Source organism: Dendronephthya gigantea, unplaced genomic scaffold (genome assembly GCF_004324835.1).
Source record: "Dendronephthya gigantea isolate DGI-Jeju-01 unplaced genomic scaffold, DenGig_1.0 000058F, whole genome shotgun sequence".
NCBI classification, from domain to species: Eukaryota; Metazoa; Cnidaria; class Anthozoa; order Malacalcyonacea; family Nephtheidae; genus Dendronephthya; species Dendronephthya gigantea.
The window spans coordinates 1,178,951-1,203,347 of NW_021163068.1; the positions used below are offsets into that span (position 1 = coordinate 1,178,951).

The 24,397-nt window shown below is 36.4% G+C and overlaps 4 protein-coding genes across 4 annotated transcripts; 2 read left to right on the plus strand and 2 right to left on the minus strand.

Moving 5' to 3' along the window:
• Positions 1–718: 718 nt before the first annotated feature.
• Positions 719–6,758, minus strand: LOC114529938 (serine/threonine-protein kinase pim-2-like). The gene is made up of 13 exons (XM_028551505.1): positions 6,753–6,758; positions 5,823–5,872; positions 4,847–4,910; positions 4,475–4,512; positions 4,053–4,110; positions 3,804–3,847; positions 3,506–3,666; positions 3,272–3,369; positions 3,034–3,081; positions 2,167–2,542; positions 1,540–1,722; positions 1,240–1,321; positions 719–1,016 (listed from the first exon to the last, which is right to left on the minus strand). Exons 4-13 carry the CDS (start codon positions 4,492–4,494, stop codon positions 719–721), a joined length of 1,368 nt encoding a protein of 455 aa, XP_028407306.1. The 5' UTR covers positions 4,495–4,512; positions 4,847–4,910; positions 5,823–5,872; positions 6,753–6,758.
• Positions 6,759–10,896: 4,138 nt separating this feature from the next.
• On the plus strand, positions 10,897–12,080 carry LOC114529968. Its single transcript, XM_028551540.1, has 2 exons — positions 10,897–11,202; positions 11,437–12,080. The coding sequence occupies exons 1-2, from the start codon at positions 10,909–10,911 to the stop codon at positions 11,797–11,799; spliced, it is 657 nt and encodes a 218-aa protein (XP_028407341.1). The 5' UTR covers positions 10,897–10,908; the 3' UTR covers positions 11,800–12,080.
• LOC114529967 lies at positions 11,197–13,456 on the minus strand. The gene is made up of 2 exons (XM_028551539.1): positions 12,466–13,456; positions 11,197–11,524 (listed from the first exon to the last, which is right to left on the minus strand). Exons 1-2 carry the CDS (start codon positions 13,408–13,410, stop codon positions 11,519–11,521), a joined length of 951 nt encoding a protein of 316 aa, XP_028407340.1. The 5' UTR covers positions 13,411–13,456; the 3' UTR covers positions 11,197–11,518.
• A 2,717-nt stretch (positions 13,457–16,173) lies between these two features.
• Positions 16,174–19,291, plus strand: LOC114529981. Its single transcript, XM_028551558.1, has 5 exons — positions 16,174–16,391; positions 16,517–16,669; positions 16,766–16,867; positions 18,084–18,252; positions 18,833–19,291. The coding sequence occupies exons 1-5, from the start codon at positions 16,320–16,322 to the stop codon at positions 19,081–19,083; spliced, it is 747 nt and encodes a 248-aa protein (XP_028407359.1). The 5' UTR covers positions 16,174–16,319; the 3' UTR covers positions 19,084–19,291.
• Positions 19,292–24,397: the final 5,106 nt, after the last annotated feature.

The following is a 24,397-nucleotide window of genomic DNA, read 5'->3' on the forward strand; positions in this document are numbered from 1 at the left end:
TGGTTGATCAAAGCAGCTCTCTGCCAGTGGCTGCCACATGGTTATGTTAGCTTTCTCCGGAATGGTGCAGGTCAGGTGAATGTCCAAATTCGATTGATCGACCATTAAAAGAGGAGGGTACAAAAAAGAGCAGTTGGCACTAGGATGATTGACCATTACCGAGAGCATGAAAAAGTTCATAGCTACATAAGTTCAGAGCATTAGCTTAGTTCTTCATCGTTGTTCGCAAATATTTTCTTTCCACTGGCCAGCAATGAGATGTCTTATCTGATGGCAGAATGGATGACAGAATTTCAGATATATCGTAGCTCCGGGTTTGCGAACCGGTTTCACAGAAACTGGTGTGGCCGCGTCGCCTTTAATGGAAATCGAAAATATATAGAAGTATAAGCTTTCTCTCGAATGGCCATCTTTGAGTTTTTACAAAAACTCGTCGTAATGCTAGTAAATCAAACTTTTATAAAGCCGCCGCTGACCAGTCAACTTTGCGCCACCTTTAAAAAAAACCAACTTTACGGAGCTACTAAATAAGACTCTCATTTTCGGCCATGTTCTTAAGAATATATATAAAAAAGAAAAATTAAGGCCTTTTTAAATTTTTCGATTTCCAAAGCGAAGCGGCCACATCGGCTTGTATGAAAACTAACCACTCCAGCTCCGTTTTTGCGCACCCAAAGCCACAAACCTTGAGCTGAATATCCTGTCATCAGAATGGTAACTACTGGTCGCAATTGCTGGCCGGCTCATCAACAGTGATCGGCCATTCCTGGTAATTTTCTTCCATAGACGTCTCCAACAATTCCTGACTGTTTATCTGGGATTGATTCGATGACTGGCCAGCAGATGACTGGCCACTGATTGTTGGCGATTTGCTTCCAGGTGTTTGGTGAAGAGCCTGGAATGACGTTTGTTTTGTCATCACCACGGCAAAGACGTCGTACGAACCACGACGTCTGAGGAAAATACGACGGAAAAAGGATGACAGTCGTTCAGTAAATGAACGCTTTACTCGCAACCTTGAAGAGAAAAAAACATAATAAAAAACATCTAATAAATAAAAACATAAAAAAAACATCTAATGATCTAAAAACTCAGTATTCAACATCAGTACATCAGTAAAGCACGTTTACATCGTCGCAGGGACCACTGACCAGGAACCTAGGCATATTGTTGCACTATTTCGGAATCACACCGTCTCCGAAATACATATTGATATTAGTTGAGGGTGAAGTTACTCACCAGGAGTGCTTTGCAATTTGTTTTATACTTGGTCGGGCCGCTGGGTCCATGCTAAATAATTTTCTCATTAGGTCTTGCAAATCTACAAATAAAAAAATCGAATACAGAATCCTGGATTGCCTTATTATATGAGAAAAGGAATAACAACAAGGAATATTTAAATAATCTTAGCGCTAACGGTTGGTGTAATTAATATGCATTCCAACTTCAAAAGGGAATTGAGAAATATATGTATGAATGCTGATCTCTATTAAACATTTTCTTTCTGTAACCTGTTATAATTTCATTAACTCAACTCACCTTCAGATAAATCATCCAGTTTGGGCGGTCCTGAGATAACATCTGCAAATGTTGTGTAATCCGTAAAAGGTGGTTCGCCGTGCAACATTTCATATATCATGACTCCAATAGACCGCACAGCTTCCTTGCAAGGATCATACAATTCATGCAGAATATATTCCGGAGGCATATTGTATGGAGTGCCTGAGGGAATAAAACATGTACAATGCAATTAACCAGTCTTTTGACCGGTGAATGGAATAAAACCACTAAGCAATGACAGGAAAAGTTGAAATTTAAGAAAATGAGAAATATTACTGGGGTTGATAGTTTTACAAGAGATGGAACCTGACTAAAATTAAAGCCAGTATTTTGAAACCTGAAAAAGTAAATTTTCACAGGCTCGATCAAGGATTTTTAACAATATAACTAATGAATTGCTACTTTGGAAGAGAAATTGGAAAGACAAATTTGTTTTATGATAACACAATCTCACGCTAAAGGTGGGAACGTAATTTGGTGATTAAAACTCAGACAACAGAGATAACAACCTCGTACCCAGGGTCTTTTTACCTCTGCTGCAAGGCCCATGCTGGTACGAGGTTGCAGAGGTAAATGATTCATTACATTCCAGGAAAGTTTACTCACCACAGAATGCGTCAACTAGGTTGCCAGGTTTATTATACCCTGCAAGTCCAAAATCAAGCAACTTGATTTCACCAGTATCGAAATCATAAAGGATGTTCTCCAATTTCAGATCACGATGAACGATGTTCTTCTTGGACATCGCCAATACAACGTTGACCAACTTCTTCATGCATTGTTGAGTTTCATCCTCGGTGAAGAAACCTCCTACGTCCCACATGAGGCTTCGGAGATCTTTGCAATTAGTCGGTCTTTCGCAAATGATCACAAATTCCTCAGATGATAAAGACTGATAATGATAGAACTTGATGACATTTGGATGATCTTTCATCCTCTTCAGGAAATACACTTCACTTGGTACATCACCGAGGTCTTTATCCTGTTAAAGAACAATTGTAGGAGAATTTGATATCGTTGTTTAGAAGACGAGGGACAACTGTCCTGTTCATTACAGCGTCCTAATACGGCACCTAATTCTGTCCGCTCTTTTGCTCATCCAACTGAAGGATTTTAATAGTAGAATTGCAGGAAGGGAACACAAAAATAATTACTTTTCTTCATGCTACACAAATCTTTGATGGAATCAAAGAACCATTGCTGATTTCACGACATTTTGGGTAATTTAATTTCATTTTGAAATTAATGTTCAGACTGGAAACAAGAAAACTCTTTGATTCAAAATGGTAACTTTGAAAGAATACTTTTGAGAAGATTCGGGTTTGATTCAACGTCGTCATGAGTGCAAACGGCTAACAAAATTAATCATTTAATATGTTTGCAACACTCAATTTTCACGGACTGTAAGCTATATCATCTCCTATGCCCAGAACTTCAACCTTGTGGAGTTTCTACGACCCTACTGTTACTCACCTTGCGATACTCACGAACCGTTTTATAATTTACAAATTTCAGGGCGACCTAAGAGAAGAGAGAAGTTAACCACTTACATCAATTGTTTTCCTGAAAAAATCAAATGACTGACAAATTAAAAAGATTTGGGAATCTTACTTCATATCAGAAGCATGGTTAGGGAATGGCAAAGTAATATGGCCAATAATGCAAACAGAAATGTTCGTTTTTGGAAGGATAGACATTGTGTGAGAATTACCGGTGTTTTTTTGGTTCCTTTTATGGCATATCCCTTGAAAACTCCACCAAATCCACCTTCGCCAATCAAGCCATTTTCGATATAATAGTATGTCACACCTGAAAGTCAAAAGCAATTGCTTGTTAATACAAGTAAATAACTAAAGAAATATGTAAAGTAAAATGGATTTTAGAATAAAAAAACAAATGCTAAAAAAATAGGTTCGTGATTTCTAAAAAGTTAGAATCGACTTGCCTTTTGACTTGCAAACTTCAACAAGGTTTTCCCCATCGACAACTCTAGTGACGCGTGGCACATTTGAAGGTTGGAAAGGTTTGACTTGGCATTCTTTCATGATTTTCCACTTGATGAGTTTTTCTTTCAAAATGTTACGCTTTCTCTTCACGTCATAGATGCTTGGAATATAAATTGAAAAATTTTTTGTGTGTAATGGGAATATTTTAATAAATACAGCTGTTGTTAACTTGTTTGTTTACTTTACGGACTGCATGTAGCTACACAATCTTAAATTATCAATAAATACCGCGCCTACCTTTCATTTGTGCTATCTGGAACTGCAGTTGAGCAAGATTGAAGCTATAAACATAAAGAATATCGTTATGGATTAGTGAGTTGAGTTGTGCTTATTGTGTTTCTGTTTAATTGCATTAATATCAAAATATTATTGAACAAAAACTTGTTAGAATCAAAAGTACTGAAGTTTGCCGATCTTTCATTGCTATTTTTGAGATAAATTTAATCTTCAAAAAGAGTTTTGGAATGTAAGCTGCTCATTTCTTACCATTTGTTGAGACGACTGTGAGATTTGGAAGAGTTCACCGGCAGAATGTTGGTTTCCACTGTGTATTAATGAAAATGAAGAATATTTAGTCAAAGAATGAAAGATGAAGAATATCGCATTTAGAAATTGCTGCCATATCTTTTACTACCTAGCTAGATGTTTGTCGACGTATATAATAAAGGGTGACCACGAATATTGCGCTGAAGACAGGCGCAAACAGGGGCGTGTTCTAAATTTTGATGAAGGCTGGCGCACACTTCGCAAGTACAAGATTAAGTCAAAAATAAAAATGAATACCCCCCCCCAACTTAGCAGTTTTCCGCGGCCCCTAAATAGCCCCACTAAATTCGCCTTGGAAAACGCATCATAAAACCTGCAACTACCACTTTATAGACTGAAATTGTAGAGAAATAAAATCTTACCAATCCCAGGAATACTCCATGTCAAAGAAGCGTAAAAACTGAAATAGTAAATTTCAAATAAACACTACATCAGTTGTGTCATATTCAGCTGAACGATGTTATGATAGCAGCTCAATACGAGAGAAGTGACTTCATGCATCAATTTCAAAGCTTGATTAATTGAAGAGTTGAATTGACTTCTCAAACTCAAACCGCAAAGACGCGCCTTTGAAATAATAACATGTGTCATTTCAACATTTCATAACCATACTACTTCCTAGAATATTTATTCAGGGATTTTACAACATCAATTAGAGTAATTTCCTTTGTTTCGAACCATGAATTATATCAGGAAAAAATTAGAATACAACCTAAAATTAAAAAATTCTTTACCTCAGAATACTCCGAGATTTGAGACGCGTTTACGTAATCAAATGAACACTGGACACTACCAGCACTAAAAACGATATTTTGTATTAATGTAGGGGACTTGAAGTGGTAAAAGTCTGTAACCTCACCAAATAAAAGAACAGGTTTATATATTGAGAAGGTAAATCAATTACGTTTATTTAAGTCTTATATTACGTAATATATTAAGTTTTACTCATGCATCCCAAATTCAAGCCAGGAATAGTCGAGAAAAAGTTGTCAGGTACCGTTGCCTTGTTATAATTCAAACCTGATGCCGACATTACCATCGTAAATACACAATAACAACGCTCGCTCCTATGAGCTACCCGTGTAGCTCAAGAGAAAGATCATTGCACCGGCATTATAAAGGAGAAGGTTTGATTTCTGCCGAAGGCCACTTCTCAGAGGCATCAAGTGCCGGTTGCTCGAAAGGCGTTTAGCTTAAACGGCGTATAAGTTCAAAATGAAAAACAAAATTAATCATTTATTGAACAACTGAGCTGAAATATTTCGATGTAAATAGTTTAATTGTCGATGAAAGTACATATTTAATGCATAAGATGTAGGTTCAATTGTTTACAAGATGTATGAAAGTATTTTTAAACTTTAGCTTATCCACCGTTTAAGCTAAACGCCTTTCGAACAACCGCTCGCAGAAAGTTTGCTAAATTTTTTGTCTAGTACTGACACTAGAACAAATTCCACATAAACTTAACATCCCCCCCTTACGTTGAAAGATGAGGGTAGCTAAATGAGTAAGAAGCGCTTGTATGGTTTGTCGTGACGCAAGGAATACCTTTTTATTATTATACTTTATAATAAAATATTACGTATTATTATCATTGTTATTTTTTCGTATCACAGATGAATAATATTGCCCAAAATGAAGACAAACACGTGTCAATATAATAAAACATCCTTATGTTATAGCTAGATGCAATGTAAATAAAGATCATACCTCAGAGATCTCTCAAACGTTTCTTCTTCAAACGAAAATACTGATTCCTCCTGTGAAAATTAGAACGTTTATAAGCTTATTAAAGTACTGCTTTAATTCCCGATTTCCAATTCATTCTTAAAATCACAGAACCGTCCACAAAAGAAAAACACTAATTCATACCTTATAGGAGATCCGAGAATCATTAGAATTGATATTCCTGGACAGAGGGGAAAGAAAAAATGCATGAATAATGTTAAAAGTTTTAAACAAAAATTCCCTTAAAGATCGAAGCGCAGTCTTAAACATTTAGAGAGTGAGAAACACGCAGAACCCAATTCTAGGCCATTCATACGCCAAAATGTAAAAATGTTATACAAAAATTCTTATTACAAAGCCGTATACAAGATGTATGAAAGTATTTTTAAGCTTTGGCTTATTCATGCACAGTTTAAGCTAAACGCTTTTCGAACAACCGCTCCCAGAAAGTTTGCTAAATTTTTTGTCCTACTGGCACAAAAAAAATTCCATGTAAACTTAACATCTCCCCCTTGCGTTGAAAGATGAGGGTAGCTAAATGAGTAAGAAGCACTTGTATGGCTTGTCATGACGCAAGGAATGCCTTTTTATTATTATACTTTATAATAAAATATTACGTTCGGTATTATTATCATCGTTATTTTTTCGTATCACAGATGAATAATATTTCCCCAAAATGAAGACAAACACGTGTCAATATAATAAAACATCCTTATGTTATAGCTATACGCTATGTAAATAAATATAATACCTCAGAGATCTCTCAAACGTTTCTTCTTCAAACGAAAATACTGATTCCTCCTGTGAAAATTAGAACGTTTATAAGCTTATTAAAGTACTGCTTTAATTCCCGATTTCTATTCATTCTTAAAATCACAGAACTGTCCACAAAAGAAAATAACTAATTCATACCTTATAGGAGATGCGAGAATCATTAGAATTCATATTCCTGGAAAGAGGGGAAAGAAAAAATGCATGAATAATGTTAAAAAGTTCTAAACAAAAATTCCCTTAAAGATCGAAGCGCAGTCTTAAACATTTAGAGAGTGAGAAACACGCAGAACCCAACTCTAGGCCATTCATGCGCCTAAATGTGAAGATGTTACACAAAAATTCTTATTACAAAGCCGTGAATTGACGTGGAGCGGGCGTTTGGATTTGCACGCGCGTTTTTATTAGCGCGTGCATTTACTTAATTCGTTGCGCTGAGCTGCTGTATTTTTAGTATAGTTTTATTTCCATTTCTTAAATCAAATCTCAAAACCAGTTTACGTCGTCGCTTTCGATGGTGAACTAAATTCTCTTCCTTCAGAAGCACAAACGGAACTGTGTAAACACTTTTCTCTGTTTATATTTTATAAATTAAGCCGATTAATATTACGCAAAATGAATTAAAACAAAAAATATATGTAAACCACAATTATTTTTATACTAAATAATAAAATCTTAAATATACTTACATATTTTCTCGATAATTTCAATGTAGAATATTGAACAACAATATAACAACGCCTTTGAAAACAATTTGCAACGAACTAACTTCGCGAAATGTGAACCTCTCGAAAAATTTCGACAAGTGAGCGGTCCTTTGTTGACGTAGATAATTAATACTTTTGCGCGCGCGAGTTTTGGTGAGCAAGCGAGACATTGAGTCAGCGTTCGGCAATATCAACAAAAAGCGTGCATGGTAATCAGAATGCATGTTTTTTTCGAGAATGAAGTAGTGAACATATTTATGCTGAAGTACCCACGATTAGCTACTACAGCTTGAAAGAACTCGTAAGGGATGCATGGTCTTATCCTACAAGGAACATGGTCATCGCCAGCAAATGAAAAGAAACTTTTGAGGTGGAAGGCTTTACGATTCTCTGGCTAAAAAACAAAAAGTTACTGGTAGTTGATGGAAAGAATGCAAGAGAAATTCGTACTCAGCTGATTAAAGTTATGTGTGGGAGCGGCGACCTTGCAAGCGTGACTGCTAGCGTAGACAGGGCTATTAACACGGAGAGTTCTTTTGAAGAGGCGAGGTCATTCTGCATGGCGGTTCTATATACCGTAGCGAAACAAACGCAGTCAAGTGTTCAATCTGATAGTGCAGAAAGCAATGAATACCCTAGAATTGAACAATTGATGATGAACAACGCGACTGTTCGCTCGTTGGCTGAATCTGTGGATCGGCTCGCCTCAATAGTGGCTGAAATCCGAACAAAAGTATACTGGACTCATGTGACAGAAGTATAAAGGCTACAGATAGTGAATCAATTTTCTCTTAGTTGTTAAATTGGAAAAGCCATAGCAAAATTGTAACTGTTTTCCTGCCACGTCCTCACGTCCCTTTTAAGATTTAAAATAGGTCGAATATTGGCGTTTTTTTCGGAGTGGTAAAGATAGGTGACACAAATTCGAAAGGATCGGAGTCACAGGGGACAACGACTTGTTTATGCAGTAACTCCTGGATAGCATTCTGTATCTTGTCTGCGTCAGCACGGGGAAGGGAATTTAGTGGAGTTTGGTGTTGAATTGAACACATACCATTAAACGAAATTTGAGTCCCTGAAACCATTGCTAAAATGTCAGGTTCAGTGGTGAGTTTTTCCCATTCCCTGCGAAAGTTCGAAATTTGACCGGCGCGGGAAAAGGTAACCTTTTGTGTTAATTAAGTAAGGGATTAATGTGTTGTTAGTAATTGTCGCATCGGATTCAGCCGGAGCCCTAGGTTTTGGGGTTATTTGGCGAAATGTAGCCTACTTCAGTTCCTGCGTCCAATGTAACTGCTCTGGAAATTTTTAATATCGTCCTGAAAGGCCACGTTTCGGGTATTCACTGGCAGCGTCTTCAGGTGCAGTTCCTGTGTGACAAGGATGCTGTGGTTGCCGTTATCAATTCTGGGTCATCCAAGGATCGCTAACGATGCATCTGCTTCGGCGCCTTGTCTTAGTCGCCTGCCTGTTTCACTTCTCCATTTCCGGTCGTCACGTGCCTGTTCGTCATAACGCTGCTGATGATTCGCCTTCCCGATGTCGTTTGCAAGAATTCCGTCATTTTAATCCAACGGCCTACTCGGACCCTACTCTCATCCGCTCAGCGCTGGTGACAGATCTACTCAACGTGAGCTACGGTTGCAGTGTTTTGTTTTTTTTATTACGTGGTTTGGCCATTTCCTCTCGTCGCAGGTATATATGCCTCCGGTATGAAGAAGTTTTGGTCATTTTGTGCCTTATTTCCTCGCTTGTTTCCCTCGTCCTGTGTGCTAGCGTCGAAGTTTCAACTGATGGTGTTTGCATCGTCGTTGGCCCAGTCCCTTGCTCCTGCGTCTATTTGGCTGCGGTTCGGTCCTTCCACATCGATTGGGGTTTCGGCGATCGCACCGAAAATACGCCTCGCCTTCGCCGGGTTTTGCAAGACATTCAACACCCCCATCGGCTGTCGAAACCTCTTCGTCTTTCTGTTACCCGAGAAATCCTTGCTGACGTTCATCATCATTTTCACCTGCGAGAGTGGTTCTGATGCTGCTATGTTTTGGATGGCGTGTCCGTTGGCCTTTTTACGCGTTAGCGAGTTCATCTCCACTGTTCCGTTTGACTTCTCCAGTCACTCGCCCCAGCTCTACGCCGTGATTCCTTCCTGGCAATCCTTCTGCGAGAGTGCCGTGTCAACATGAAGCGATCAAAGACAGATCGGTACGGTGTTGGTTGTTTTATCTACATCGGCGCATATTAAACCTCTTATATAAGTTTTAATCCAATAAATTTTCAATGCATACATTGAACTTCACTCATTATGCAGCTATTTCATTATCATCTCACCATTTCATATGTTGAAACATTTATTTTCTTATTTGAAATCATTTGATAATTATATGAAATATTCTTGGGTAAAAATCATATATATGGAATGATTTCGCTGTCATTTTCGCATATGAAACAATTTTACATGTGAAATTTTCATATATGAAGTGTTTCGATTCGACACAAGGTTTCATACATGAAATATTTCACATTTGAAACAATTTTCATTGTGAAATTTTCATGTATATGAAGTGTCTAAATTCAACACAAGTTTCATATATGAAATCGTTGTGTGAAATTTTCATAAGGGCAGCTAAAAGGCATAGGAATTCAAAGTGAGGAAATAACCACTTATTTGTTTATTTACTGAATTAATGTCGGTTTTTGAACAAAGATATCAGATGTCTACTGGAGTCTAATGTTATGATAAGTCTAAAATAACTAGCTAAATCTAATTAATAATTTGAAATATTTTGGAAATTCCAATCTGCATGTTCTCTCCTGCAAAGCTGAGCATTTAAGTCCTTTACAAATCAGTAATTAGCCTATATCCCGTGATGTGTCTATAGTATGATTGCATTAGCACTATAGCACATTAATTCTCACGCATTCCTTGAACGTTCACTCTTCGCCGCGATGAAAATTTTTTACAAAAATAAATGATGCAAACTATAAGTATGAATCGAAAAAAACTTTTACGATCTTGCTGTTATCGAAGGGGCCGAATTTCCATAAGGGGGCATATTTTCTAGGAGACATTAGAAAGAGAGGGCATTATAAGATTTTTCTTTGCGATCTGCAATATTATTTCATTTTCTGTGTGTCCAGTACGTTGAAAAATTGTGCGATAAATTGAGTTTGAACTTGAAATTCCAGTGATAACTCTACTCACTAGCCAGCCAGCGCGATTTATTTAAGACATCCGTTAATTCAATTTAGGTCATTTATTTCGACACAGTTCATTCTGAAACGGATACATTCATCGCATAGAGAAGCAAGAGTAGCCCAGTGCGACATCAGACTGGCGTCAGCTCGATTACCGAAGAAAGCTTCCATTGTTTTTCTTGTCTGATCCACCTCACCTAATCAAAAAACTCCGGAACAATATTTACAAAAGTGGCGATAAGGAAAACTCCTCACGATACACCAGGTGCTTATTGCTGAATTCAAAGAATATCTTATGGGAACATATATATTCAGTTTATCTACGAGACAAACGAAGACATTTATTTTCCACAGACATTAGAAGTTCTCATGTCCATCTTGACAGCTTGAGCAAAATGCGTGTTAAACTAGCTGTTCAAGTACTTAATTCAAAGGTGCAAAAGGACATGGCTAAGTATGAAAATGAAGCAACTAAATCAACTCAGCAATTTATTTCAAACTGTGATGCATTGTGGAATGTCTTCAACGATACTAAACCATTAAGTTCATTAGAAGATACCCGAATCAAAGCTTTAGATGATGTACTAGACTTTTTTAAAAGTTGGAAAAATGAATTGGCTTCTATATATGCACTTAAATCAGAGATATCATCCCATTTCATTAGTTGGCAAACTATGTTTGATATACAGGTAAAAAAAATCACAAAAGCGATTGTTTAAAGCCTATTTATTTCCAAATTTATATACAAAAAGTTCACATATTAAGTGAAAAACAGAAGTGGTATGGTAAATTGACCAGCAATGCAAAAGCTTACAGTTACTAAAACAGTCAATGTAAATCATGTTTGCGAACTAAAACATTAACAACTATTGGGCCTAACAAAATATATACCTTATAATTATATTTGCCTTATATATTTCCAGGTAACAATCAATGGCTTTAAAGCACTGGTTAAATTCATTGGTACACCTGAATTCAGATCCCTTCATGGAAGTCCGCCTTATATCATTCCTAAAAGAATAAGTCAAGATATAGTTGAGTCATTCTTTTCTATGCAAAGGCAAGCATGTGGTGGTACAAATAATATGACAGCGTACACTTATGGTTACAATGTCAATAGTATGATAATTCGTTCTGAAGCTAAGCGTCTGTCAAAGAAACAAACTAACACATATGATGTTGTTGATATTGAATTCGGTGAGGAGCAGAAGGGTAATGATAGCATACCTAAAAGAAGCAATGTTCAGGGTATTTTTTCAACCAACTTGTGGCCAGTCTATCTTTAACCATTTATTTTCTAGTGTTAGAAATAGCACATATAAAGGGCAAAAGACCTTCCCTGACACAGAATACCTATCATAAGGACAACTAAAAACGTTTTAACTACATTTTTGCAATCCAATTTTGTCCTTACTATATGCAGTTAAATGTAACTAGAGTATACAACTGGTCCCAGGCATCCAGAGTTACAGTGCTCTTTGAATTCAATCTAAGTATTGTTTTTAGGAAGAATATTTTGTCTAACATTTAAAACCTTGAGGATACAAAGATGCTTTGAGCGCTATGAATACATATAGTCACGGGGGGGGGGGGTGTGTTGGTGGTGACAAAGTTAAATTAAGAGTTTGTTAGGGACACTTATTATTAGGTTTGGGGGATGTTGCAGACACTTAAATTGAGGGTGGGTTGGATATTGTTGAATGCTACATTCAGTCATGTTTGGGGGGGGGTTGTTGTTGTGGGAATGTTAAATTAAGGGTTAAATTAATTTATTGGGGACCCTTGTTAAATCAAAGGGTTTGGGGATATTGTAGATATATAAAATGAGGTGGTTGATTTTCATAATTTTACGGTATGTTGTAAATAACATGTTTTGATTTATTCCTATTGTAAAGCAATAAATCATTTTACTATATGTCATTGTATGGTTTTATTTTAATATTACAACATACCTCCTCAATATTAGCACACACCAGACCCCCTTTTACTGCTTCAAGGAGGCTTTTTATTTGTTTTTCTTTTTTTTTTCCCAGGAATGCTGGCTGTTTCAAAGCCTTCAAAATTTTAGCCAGTTCTTTTCCTTGAAGTTTGCCCAATACTTTTTCCTGTTCATGATGGGGTAGAGTTTTCAGATTGAGTAGAAATGCATTTATAGATGAACTGTTAAAATTGGATCTCAGGTTTACGATGCTTTGGTTTTTTCTTGTCTGGGTGGAGGATACTGCAGCACATTTTTTAACAGAGGGTCTTATTTGCTGTCGCAAAGCAACACTTCTTTTGTTTGGTTTTAAAGCTTCTTGTTCACGAAATATTTGTTGCTTCGACTTAATAAAAAAGGTCACTACTCTTTGGAGGACAGCAATAGATGAGGGAATATCAGATGTTTTTATAAGTTCATTCCATCTGGCTCTCAGTTCTTCATTTATCGACATATGGTCAAGGCAAAACTTTAAAATGTTCCCTTTTTCTCGAAGAATGTTTTCTGGGCTTAACAGACTTTCAACTAATTTATGGAGAAAAATAAAAAATGGGACAACATGCTCATGAATACAAAATCTATAGTTCCCATTTGGCTGCCTTTGGTCTCCACCTAACTGAGACAAAACTGTCAATGCGTTTGACTTTGTTCCAAAAACAATTGAAGCATCCTTTTTAAAAGTTTCCTTCAATGGGAGTTCATTTTGCCCTTTGCTGATCACGTCTCTTGCTCTTTTTACTGCCCAGCCTGCATGGTCTCGAATACTTTCACTATCTTCATCCTGGTTTGGGTTGATGGCACTTATAGTTGGTAAACAATCAATACTTGGTACGTTTGCATCTTGTATTTTGTACGTTTGCATCTCGAGCGTATCCGCCATTGTTGTAAAAAACAATACTCGTAACCAGACCGCTTGCATCACACATCGATCAGCGCGCAGTTACGCGTTGCACCGCCCACTATATAAGCGCCCTGCCGAAGACTGCTGAAACGGATACGTTATATCGGAAAGCTTGAAGCTAGCGCAATTTGAGATATCGATCACGTGATTGTACGTTAATTTTATTGGAAATCGTTGAACATCTGTCTTACAGTGTGTGCAGCATGTGACGGTGAGGCGAACAATATTGATATAAGACGATATAAAATACAATAAACTTGCTTTACTTCATATGATTTTATTCACTACAAATTTGTTTCGTATAACAAGCAGTGCTTGCCACACTCATCAGGTGAATTTAAATGTCGCGCTATATAGTTGCCATGCATGGTTATATATATACTATTTACATTTTTGACGAAAAACGGATTGCATGTATACATATACTTATTGTATTAGGTTACATTACTTGAGAGAAATTTATTTTATGTCTGCATTTGATAAAAGTTCGCTTCTTGAATTGAGGGAACAAAGTTCAGCGTGGTATATATATATATATGGCAACTATGCAGCGCGACATTTAAATTCACCTGATGTGTGTGGCAAGCACTGCTTGTTATACGAAACAAATATATAGTGAATAAAATCATATGAAGTAAACCAAGTTTATTGTATTTTATATCTTCTTATATCAACATTGTTCGCCTCACCGTCACATCTTGCACACACTGCAAGACAGATGTCCAACGATTTCCAATGAAATTAACGTATGCAGTACAATCACATGATCGATATCTTAAATTGCGCTAGCTTCTAGCTTTCCGATATAAAGTATCCGTTTCAGCAGTCTTCAGTAATCGAGCTGACGCCAGTCTGATGTCGCACTGGGCTACTTGCTTCCCTAAGCGATAAATGTATCCGTTTCAGCATGCACTGTGTCGAAATAAATTACCTAACTTGAATTAACGGATGTCTTTAATAAATCGCGCTGGCTGGCAAGTGAGTAGAGTTATCACTGGAATTTCAAGTTCATATGTGAAACAAATTTCACATGTAAAACTAGCATGCTAGTGACATGCATGTCATATATTTTATTTATTTTTCACATGTACAGCCAGTACAGGTGAAATTTTAATGACGTGAATGGTGAAGATTTAAATTATTATATCAAAGAAGCCAAGATTTCATATATATGAATCGTTTTACATATAGAAAAACGTCATGTCAAAAAATTAAAATTCATATGTGAAGGTAGCAATTCATATATGAAATATGACCTAACTTGACCTAAACAATGACCTAACTTGATTTGAGAAAAGGATAATGTCGCGCTAGCGTCCCGGCGATATAATTCATCCGTTTCAACAGGCACCGGTAAACAATAACCTAAGTCTGATCTAGCTTTGGGTTACTGCAATGTAGTGCATGTATCCGTTTCAAAAGAGTGTCGAGATAAATTACCTAACATGCATTAACGGATTTTTAAACGCTGGCTTTCCAGTGTCATATAACCGCGTCAGAATGCACTTGACTTGAATTTCAAGTTCAAGTTTTGTTTATTGCACAATATTAAACGTAAGCAATGCATTACGCGAATACTCATAAGGCTGCTGGTTTAATTAGTTGTAATTCGTTGTCATGCGAAATCCGACATTTGAAAACCGCATTACAACAAATTTCGACATGTGAATTACTGACAAGTGTATACCGCTGTACAATAGCGTCATGAAAAGTAACCTATTATTCTCCTACATTAAGCCCATATTCTATCGGGTCGAAAAAGCCCACTATTGGTATTATTTTAAATGAAATTCCGAAATATTGTGATTGTTCCTATATATCTCCCTAAGTATATTTATACTTCCGCTCGTCCCCTGCCCCCCTACATTTCCCCCATCATATTTCAGACGTCCGGCAATAAGCTGTGGATATATTGGATGGATATTGCCGGATGTCTGAAACATGGTGGAGAGATGAAGAGCAATATCAGGCAGGCATGAAGATGACTGACAATGCTGATTGTGCTGAGATAAAGTTACTTTCGCTGATAGAAAACCCTTTTGGATATGAACATTCAAATATGTCATCAGTGTTGCCTCGAATCTTGACAAGTAGGTCAAATTAATTACGACTGTTTGGCTGCAAATTGTCGTGACTCGTGAAGTGCGGAAAATACAGTCAGGCAAACAAAGTTTTCAAAATTTTGCCAGGGTACGCTGTACGCTTTTGCATTATGTACATATGCGCAAATGTTACCATTTTCAGCAGAATTGTGTAACAAAGGTGTTATTTGAAGGACCCCCTGTAATTTCGAACAAAATTTTTTTATTAAAGCAACAATTCCAAATTTGATACCCATTTTAAATATAACACTAAACTAAGTCTATCTTGTCTGAACAAGCATATCATAAGGTAAGACGAAGCGTCACTGTTTAATATAATATAGTTTTATGCTTTTAAATTGTTGCATTTGTCTTAAATGGCCCTAATAAAGGCACTTGTTAGACTTTAATATTTATCCATCGGAATAATATTTCGCGCGAAATACTTTTAAATGATTTTGAGCAATGACAGCAATTGACTCGAGATTCAATACATTCACACAAGTTGAACTAACATTTATTGTTTACAGACACTGAGACGGGCTTCATATAACAACTTATTCCTTGTCTATTAATTACTTATAAAGTAAACAATTACTCCAGGTGCAAATAATCATAAGTAGCTGCGTGTCAGCAAAGGTCAGAATGATTAAACTTGATTGATCAGCCAGCCTTTTCCCTACCGCGCTTCAGACGTCCGGCGTTGGATAAAGAGACCCTACTGCCAAGGAATGGGTATAAATACAGGTGAAGCATAGGCATAGTCTCCACGTTCTAGTCTGCTGTACTCGGAATATTTGGATTCCTTTAAAGTGTTTGAAAAAAGTTTTGTTACGAAAGGAGGAAATGAATAAGCTAGGATTTTTTTTTTCTTTTATTCTCTTGATAATCCAGTTGTATTCTGTCGTTATTTCCAAGGTTTGAGAATACTTAAATTGTGTACCGTTTATTAGAATTAGAATTCTATATTATGTATTATATCACTATAGCTATAATTATATATAAGAAAAATATTATCTGTAAATCTTAAAATGTATTTTTAGACCGATGACGCACAATTTAAACTACGTATAAATGAAAGAGGAACTAGTTTTACTGAGAAGATCAGTGTCAGTGAAAACGAGAATACTGTTTCATTCACGGTGCCAAAGCACAACAACGTCAATCGTTCTGAAGTGCTGAACGACTTTAATCTGGTAAAAAATTGCTGACTGAATGCATTTAACTTTGAAAAGGCTGCAGCCTATATATGCTTCAACCTACGCTGCAGAAAACATTTTTTATTCGTACAGGGCTTAACAATTACCCGTGTACCTGATGTGGGAATATGTCACATTAAACCATTGGAGAACATCTTGCCAAATCCCGTGAAATTAAAAGATGACATGAATTATGTGAGTTTATCATTAAATAAAATCTACTTCCATGCTACATAGTCCGTATTAAATATTTTTATCAACGACTGAGCGTCAAAAAGCTGCATCACCTTGAAATCATCCACTGTTTTCCTTTTCGCGATTTAACAGTAATCGCATGCATGATTTTCGGTGCGTAAACTCGATTGAAAGTAATTTTTATGGTTGAGATTGGCAAAGTTCAGTAGCACTGAAATTTGTTTCCTACAGTACTGTCCAGAAGTAACCTAACGAAAACCGCGGTTAACCTAGGTAAAACCACGTCTAATCGCGGTTGAACTGAGGAAAAACCGAGGTTGAACCGGGGTGAAAAGGAGGTTAAACCTCGGTCTGACAGACATTTTTTAAGATGTTTTCGACATCATTGTTATGTTGGCGTTCTCAGCTATTCAGTATTCATAGCATTCCGTTCGGAAGCGAACGGCAACTGCGATCGTACTTTTTCGTAATTGCTTCCAAATCGCTTCTGTATGTAAAATTCGATCTAAATTTATTCGAGGTGATTTTTAAAAGTATAAAATTTCACAAGGTGAACAATCAACTTAATGGCTATGACCCCACACACTCTCATTTGAGATCAGGAGTGTTACCGTCGGACAATCGTCTCAAACGAGTTTAAATTTCATTATTTACAATACGATTGTATCCAACATGCAAACCATAGCATCTATCCTCGTTCCAAAGATTTTCCGCTTACTGCGTGTGCATCGCGATGTTAATCATTAGTCAAATGATCCTCTGACCGCCGTAATGCCCGTGCTCTAAATTGAGAATATAATTATAACCGGGGTATAGACACCAAGTTGCTTGTACAACGGGTGAAAACTTACTTCTTTTTCTACATAATTACATATAGTGCATACGAGGATACTAAAAATGATGGTTGAAACATTCAGATTCCACAAAAAAAATTTTAATGCCGCTGCTATCTGTGGCAATTTTGACGTAGCAATTGCTGGATTTAGCTAAGTTGCAAAGTTATCAAAGCTTCATGCAGGCAAATTACACGATACACGAAACTTCGTTGGATAGCTACTTAATCTCAAACAACCATGCATTCTCTGCTCTCCAACGTTTTCATTTTCGCTTTGTTTTTTATTCGTTTGAAATTATCTGCCTAAAATGTTTAAATACACACTTTCACAATTATTTATTTCTTCTGGATCATTGACATTGCTCTTTTATCGTTATATAGGTGAACAGATTGGAAGGAAAAACGGAACGAAAACCTAGTGTTAGAGTGAGCTCAACTGAATGGACCATTGATGAAAAATTGGACCCAAGAGATTTGGAGCCAGCAGTGGCTAAATTTTGCCGTGATTTGCCTGTTTACAGTCTAAAAGAAGCTAGCAAAAATGGAAATGGTATGGAATAAAAAATTTTCTATGGGACTAAGAAGCTTTAAAAGAAATTTAAATTCACCCACAAAAATGAATATATACATAAAGTGGCTCTCTGTCAGAGGCCGGTTGTATCAAGCCCGTTTAGCTTAAACGGTGGTTAAGATAAAAATAGAAAGTAAGTCTATCGTTTTATTCAAGAAGCTAACTAAATGTTTTTAACCTTAATACAAAGATAGTGTTTACAACTACATTTTCAGTGCATAATATTCAAGTTGAATCATTCAAGAGGGATGTAAGAGTGTTATTTAATTTTAGCTTATCCGCCGTTTAAGCTAAACGGGCTTGATACAACCGGCCCCAGATGTATAAATAGCGGTTCGGAATTAGCAGGCGTGTGCATCCACGAGAAACCCATTGTTCTGCGTGCCACCTTAGAGATTGTACACGAGCAGCATTTTTCGCAACGTTTGCCGTTTGTCTAAAAAATTAATCGAATGTTTCTGTTTGTATTCCTTTGTTCTTTCGTGCAACGCTTCTTACACCCTTGCAAGAGTGTTTATGGTGTATGTAATATATAAGTTTCTCTTTTCTAACTTTGTAGATACCCATATCAAAAGACATCGTAGATTTTTTAATATTTGCCCTGAGGCGATCGCAAACGGTAATTCTGTGAAAATAAAATGTTCTACAGATGACTGGATGTTGAATTGCAAGTTTGTATTATCTGGAACATGCGTCTGGTGGGTAAATTGTACTGTGCCGATAAAAAAAGTCAACAATGATTGGAACAATTGTGACTTTTCTCACGATTGGACTTCAATTATGTGTTGTGTTCCTTGGTGCAAAATTTAGGTAGAATATAGCCGCGGCACAAATCCAAGGATGACGATTTAGCATTAACTATATAGCTCTAATATATGTACACAATAAGAAGTAGCCAGATTGCCATTTACAGGCATAGTTAATCCATGCTTAATTGACAATTTTATTAAAATTCAGTTGATGTTAACACTCCTTACGGATTATCTGGGACTAGCCGCAAAACGGAGAGGATAACATATAGGGCGCCTTCCTTTATACGGTAAAAACGGCCAGACCGGTCCTGTTAATTAAAATTCCGTACAGAAAAATTGCTGGTATATTTTAGAGTGTTCTAGGCCCCGTTTACACCATACTGGATTACTTTCCACACCGAATTAATTTTGACTCCAATCAAAAAATAAGCGTGTTTACACTATACCGATTGCGCCGTTTACCTTTGTTGCCAGCTCATCACTTTTTCATGTTGCCATAGTCACTTTGCCAAAAAAACCCTTTTCCCGCTAAATACTGCCTGAGTCATTGTCGTAAGACACGACTTGGCTTACAAATTTCGCGCCAAAATAAGTTTTGTACCGGATCGGTCTGTTTACACTGCTCCGGTACATACCGGATTACTTTTTATATCACCTCAAAACCGGAGTGATTTTCGCATTGTTCGCCTGTATTCACATTTATCGTGATTTACATCTGCCTTGCACGCGAATGCAGTTTCACCGCTGCGGGAAATGCAGTTTCACCACTCGATCGAATGCGTTTTTGACGGGATAGGTATATAGAAGGGGGCTTTGTCACGGTTACGCGGAGACTCATCGTACAATCGACACAACTCTTACAAGTTACGCCCTCTTACACCATGCATCGTTCGATATCCCGAAACATGTTACGCCAATCTTTCCATTGGTCTTTCGAGGACCTAGGTGACCAGCTGTGATATCGTCATGAGCAAAACTCAAAACTTCGGGCATGTTTAAAGCGTCCGGGATAACTAACTGAGAGCAAATGTCATACCTTCCTCGCTTGGTAGGTGTCCAGAAGAAACAGAGTAGGCCGTTTTCATCGAGATAGAATTTATCGCCTTGTGATAGAAAAGAACGTGCGTGGAGTCTGCGAATACGTTCACTTGGCACTCCGCGGCGACGTCGTATTTGTTTATAGTTGGGGTTTCAGCGTAAAATCGTCTTGAAAGTGCGTCTGCATCTGAGTTAAGCTTTCCTGCCTTATAGACAATCGTAAATTCATACTGTTGAATAAGCAAAGTCCAACGCGACCATTGGCCTGATCTTTAATGGACACTAGCCAACGCAATGCATGATGATCAGTGTAAATGGTGAATTTGCGGTCATTTAAAAGTAATTATATCGTTTAAGTATTTCAGAAAATTTTCATATTGTAGACCCCACAGAATTGCATGCATTACACGTTGAAATGTAGAGGAGAGCGTTTGCTAAACCAAGCGGCATTTTCCGAGACTCTAACAAACCGCTATGGGTAGCAAAAGCTGTTTTTGGTTTGGATGCGTCGTCGACTTTCACTTGCCAATACCCGCGGAACAAAGATGCATCCAAGAGAAGTAAGAGGTACCTTGTAAGCAATCTATATGGTAACCTGTACGTGAGGGATATCAATCAATATATCAATCAATCAATCGATCGATCGATCAATCAATCAATCAATCAATCAAACAAATCTATTGAAACACGGTAAATCGTCATTATAACAAATTACATGAATATTAACGAGACGTGATTACATATAACTAAGTACTTTATATTCTTCTTCAGTCCTTGTGGCCACCAGTGGGGCATAGGGTCGCAGTACTTTATATTACCAAGATTAAAATGTCACTGATTTACAAGATTACCGTCAGTAATAATTATTATTGAATTAATCCAACCTGCAAATCATTTGCCCATTACACAATCTAATAGTTATTGTAGAACACCAACAAGCAAATCATTTGTCCATCATACAAACCATTTGTTAATTATAGTGCAATTCAAATGATATCGAGTCCACCAACCGGCGAGCCATTTGTCAATTAAAATGCAAAGTCATTCAGTTGGTAACCCAACCAACAACAATCCAGTTATTACACCAACCAGCAAAATGAGCAAATTATTTATCCATTACAACATTTTTGGTTGCTGTACACCCATTATCAACAGAAATAAGTCCATTACAGTCCAGAATTTACTGAGGTAATCCAACCAGCAAATCAAATGTCCATTGCAATCATCAGTTATTACTACAGTACAGCAAACCAGTAAATATCTTATCCGTATTGTAGTATATCAGCCATCAAAACACCAAGTTTATGGAAATAATTTGTTTTCAATGACAATATTATGCAATCCGGTAGTATAATGGTTTAAATATAAATAATAAAATGATTATAATATACAAGCTGAAGTCAAAATGATCATTAAAATGAACTATAGGTCAATTTTTTAGACATTTCGGGGCTTTGACGTCATATAGCTTTAACTCGCAGAGGATATCAGTTTTTTAATACTTAGTACCATTTGATGATACAAACATTCACTGAAAACATTCATAATTATGATTCATTACTTCTCAAGCAGAGTTGCTGTTAGATTACATACTTTCTCAGTCATTTTTCAAATTTTTTTGATCTAATTTTCACCAAGCATATTATTCCTGGGCTTTCTAAAGAAAACATATCTAGCTCTTACCTTTCATTACAAAAAAAGTTTGGAACATTTCAGGCAAAGCGATTAAATTTTTTTAAATTGCATTTTTACTCACAAAAATTTCATTTTTCCTTATCAAAAATGTGCTCAAGAACTTACCAGAAGGGAATCGGATGGAAACGCTTACTAGCGTTATAAGTAGGGCGATTTAGCACGAGGACGTGAACGTCAAAGACGACGTGAAATAGCGAATAAATGGCATGATGCGCCCAAATATGGACATGCCACGCCATTTACTCGTTATTTTCACGTCGTCTTTGACGTTCACGTCTTCATGCTTAATTTCCCTAGTAAGAAAATGGGGAAGCGTGGAGACGCGAGTCGAACCTCTTTCAATCTCTCCTCTGTGTAACGATCGCCCTTTTTGCCGCTCCTTTCTTTGATTTCCAAAGTTTCCGACCAACTCGTTTCCAGTCCTCCGCGCAGAAACCTTATTTTTGAATTTTTGTCCCACAAAATATTGATATATATATATATACAGTAGGAGGCAAAAGTTTGAGTCCAGTGACTGTATTTCATTGTTTTAGCAGCATATATTAATATTCTACAGAAAACTTTACCGATAAGTGAACTAGAAAAAAGTAAATAAGTAAACAGAAAAATACATGCTGTACAACAGCTATGAGATGTTATGATATTCATTTTTACGTATTTTAATGTGCAAACATGCATTTACATGTCATTGCTTAGTTCCCTCTTTTTTGCTCTTGAAATGATCTTTATTCTTGCTCGCATAGATTCCATAGGTTTTTTAATGTCACACGTTCAAAACCTTGCCAGCATTCGTTGACCACTTGCCTCAAGTCAGCCTGGCTGGCGGGTCTGTGCCTCGCCCTCTTCCGGTTAAAACGGTTCTACAAGTGCTCCATAGGTTTTAGATCTGGAATATGAGGTGGAAAGCCATGACAACGAGATCACCAGCATGAGTTTGCTTCTAAAAGATTTCTGGCACATAGAAGATGTGCTTGTGCTTAGGGTGATTATCATGTAGTTAGACGTGCGATCATCTTTGTGCCAGATGAAATTCCATGTCCTTGAAGAATTGGATGATACTTTTCTTTAATTAGGATCCTATTAAATCTTTCAATATTGCCAAACCGAGCATGACCAAAGCAGCTAAAAGTTTGCTTGAGTAGGATTTAGTTTCTTCGAACCTCTCCAAGGTTAGTTGCATACCACCTTTTTAATTTCACTTTTTCTGCGATCTTACGAGGAAAGAATCCTTCAATACTTAATGCAACTATTTGTCCTTGTGCACCATCACTATGCCCTTTCTCCCACCCATCTTGGGCAGTGTAAAGGAATGAGAACTTTATTTTGTTATAATTTAGATCATTAGGACCAAAACAGTGTGCAATTAATATAGTTTACAGTACTGAAACACTAGCACGCATGTCTTATCTCGAATACGCTGCCAGGATTTAATACTGGAATGCTACAACGACTGGACTCAAACTTTTGCCTCCTACTGTATATATATATATATATATATATATATATATATATATATATATATATATATATATATATATATATATATATATATATATATATATATATACACCCATTTGCAAAAACGTTGGCCGCAGATAGATATATAGATAGATAATCGAAATCTAATTAGAATTGCATATGTTGTGTAATATTATAGAAATCCCATGCAAATGTAATCATATGCAATTCTAATTAGACTTCGAGTATCTATCTATCTATCTATCTGCGGCCAACGTTTTTTCAAATGGGTGTATATATATATATATATATATAATATATTATATATATTATATATATATAATATATATATATTATTAATATATATTATATATATATATTTATTTAATATATATATATTTATTATATTTTATATATATTTAGATATATATTATATATATAATATATTATATATATATATATATATATATTGAACATGAATTGCTCCAAAGTAAATTTGGAGTTGCAACACAGGTAATAATATAAGCAAAAATGTTCTCCGTCTTTACCATACTCACCCTTGACGGGCATATTCAAACCAAAGAATGTAACTCCAAATTTACTTTGGAGCAATTCATGTTCAACAATATAGAAATCCTACACAGTATTGTAGGCGTAGGTTCCTAATAACCAAAAGTACTTGGCGCGGATACCTACGTATTTTTGACTATACTTATTTCCTGCATTGTAAGAATGTTCATGACGACGATGAGATGAGTTGTGTGGCACTTGGACATTTGATATGTTAAGAATGTACATTCGCACTGATAAATACGTAAAATCGATCTCTCACATTCAGCTGATTAACGCTTTGAATGGACGTATGGCTTGGGTTGTGTGTGTGTTCCTTTCTCCTTTTAAACCGCCTCCTAGGGTCCCAAGGCCTAGGCACTCGTAATGAGTGAGCTGGTGAGGGAAAGGGACAAATTTACATTCTTAGGTTTGAATATGCCCGTCAAGGGTGAGTATGGTAAACACGGAGAACATTTTTGCTTAATTATATATATATATATATATATATATATATATATATATATATATATATATATATATATATATATATAATTAAAGAATATTGAATATAAGAGACACCTTCTGCTGTGACTTTTGAATAAAAGGAAATAAAATGCTGTCTTATACTT

Coding starts and splice junctions, on each gene's coding strand:
- LOC114529967 (XM_028551539.1), bottom strand. CDS start 13,410: ATGCAAGCGGTCTGGTTACGAGTATTGTTTTTTACAACAATGGCGGAT.
- LOC114529938 (XM_028551505.1), bottom strand. CDS start 4,494: ATGGAGTATTCCTGGGATTG. Junction 3,848..4,052: donor CACAGTCGTCTCAACAAATG/GTAAGAAATGAG, acceptor TTATGTTTATAG/CTTCAATCTTGCTCAACTGC. Junction 1,017..1,239: donor CAAATTGCAAAGCACTCCTG/GTGAGTAACTTC, acceptor TTTCTCTTCAAG/GTTGCGAGTAAAGCGTTCAT.
- LOC114529981 (XM_028551558.1), top strand. CDS start 16,320: ATGAATAAGCTAGGATTTTTTTTTTCTTTTATTCTCTTGATAATCCAG. Junction 16,670..16,765: donor TGCTGAACGACTTTAATCTG/GTAAAAAATTGC, acceptor TTATTCGTACAG/GGCTTAACAATTACCCGTGT. Junction 18,253..18,832: donor AGCTAGCAAAAATGGAAATG/GTATGGAATAAA, acceptor CTAACTTTGTAG/ATACCCATATCAAAAGACAT.
- LOC114529968 (XM_028551540.1), top strand. CDS start 10,909: ATGCGTGTTAAACTAGCTGTTCAAGTACTTAATTCAAAGGTGCAAAAG. Junction 11,203..11,436: donor AAACTATGTTTGATATACAG/GTAAAAAAAATC, acceptor ATATATTTCCAG/GTAACAATCAATGGCTTTAA.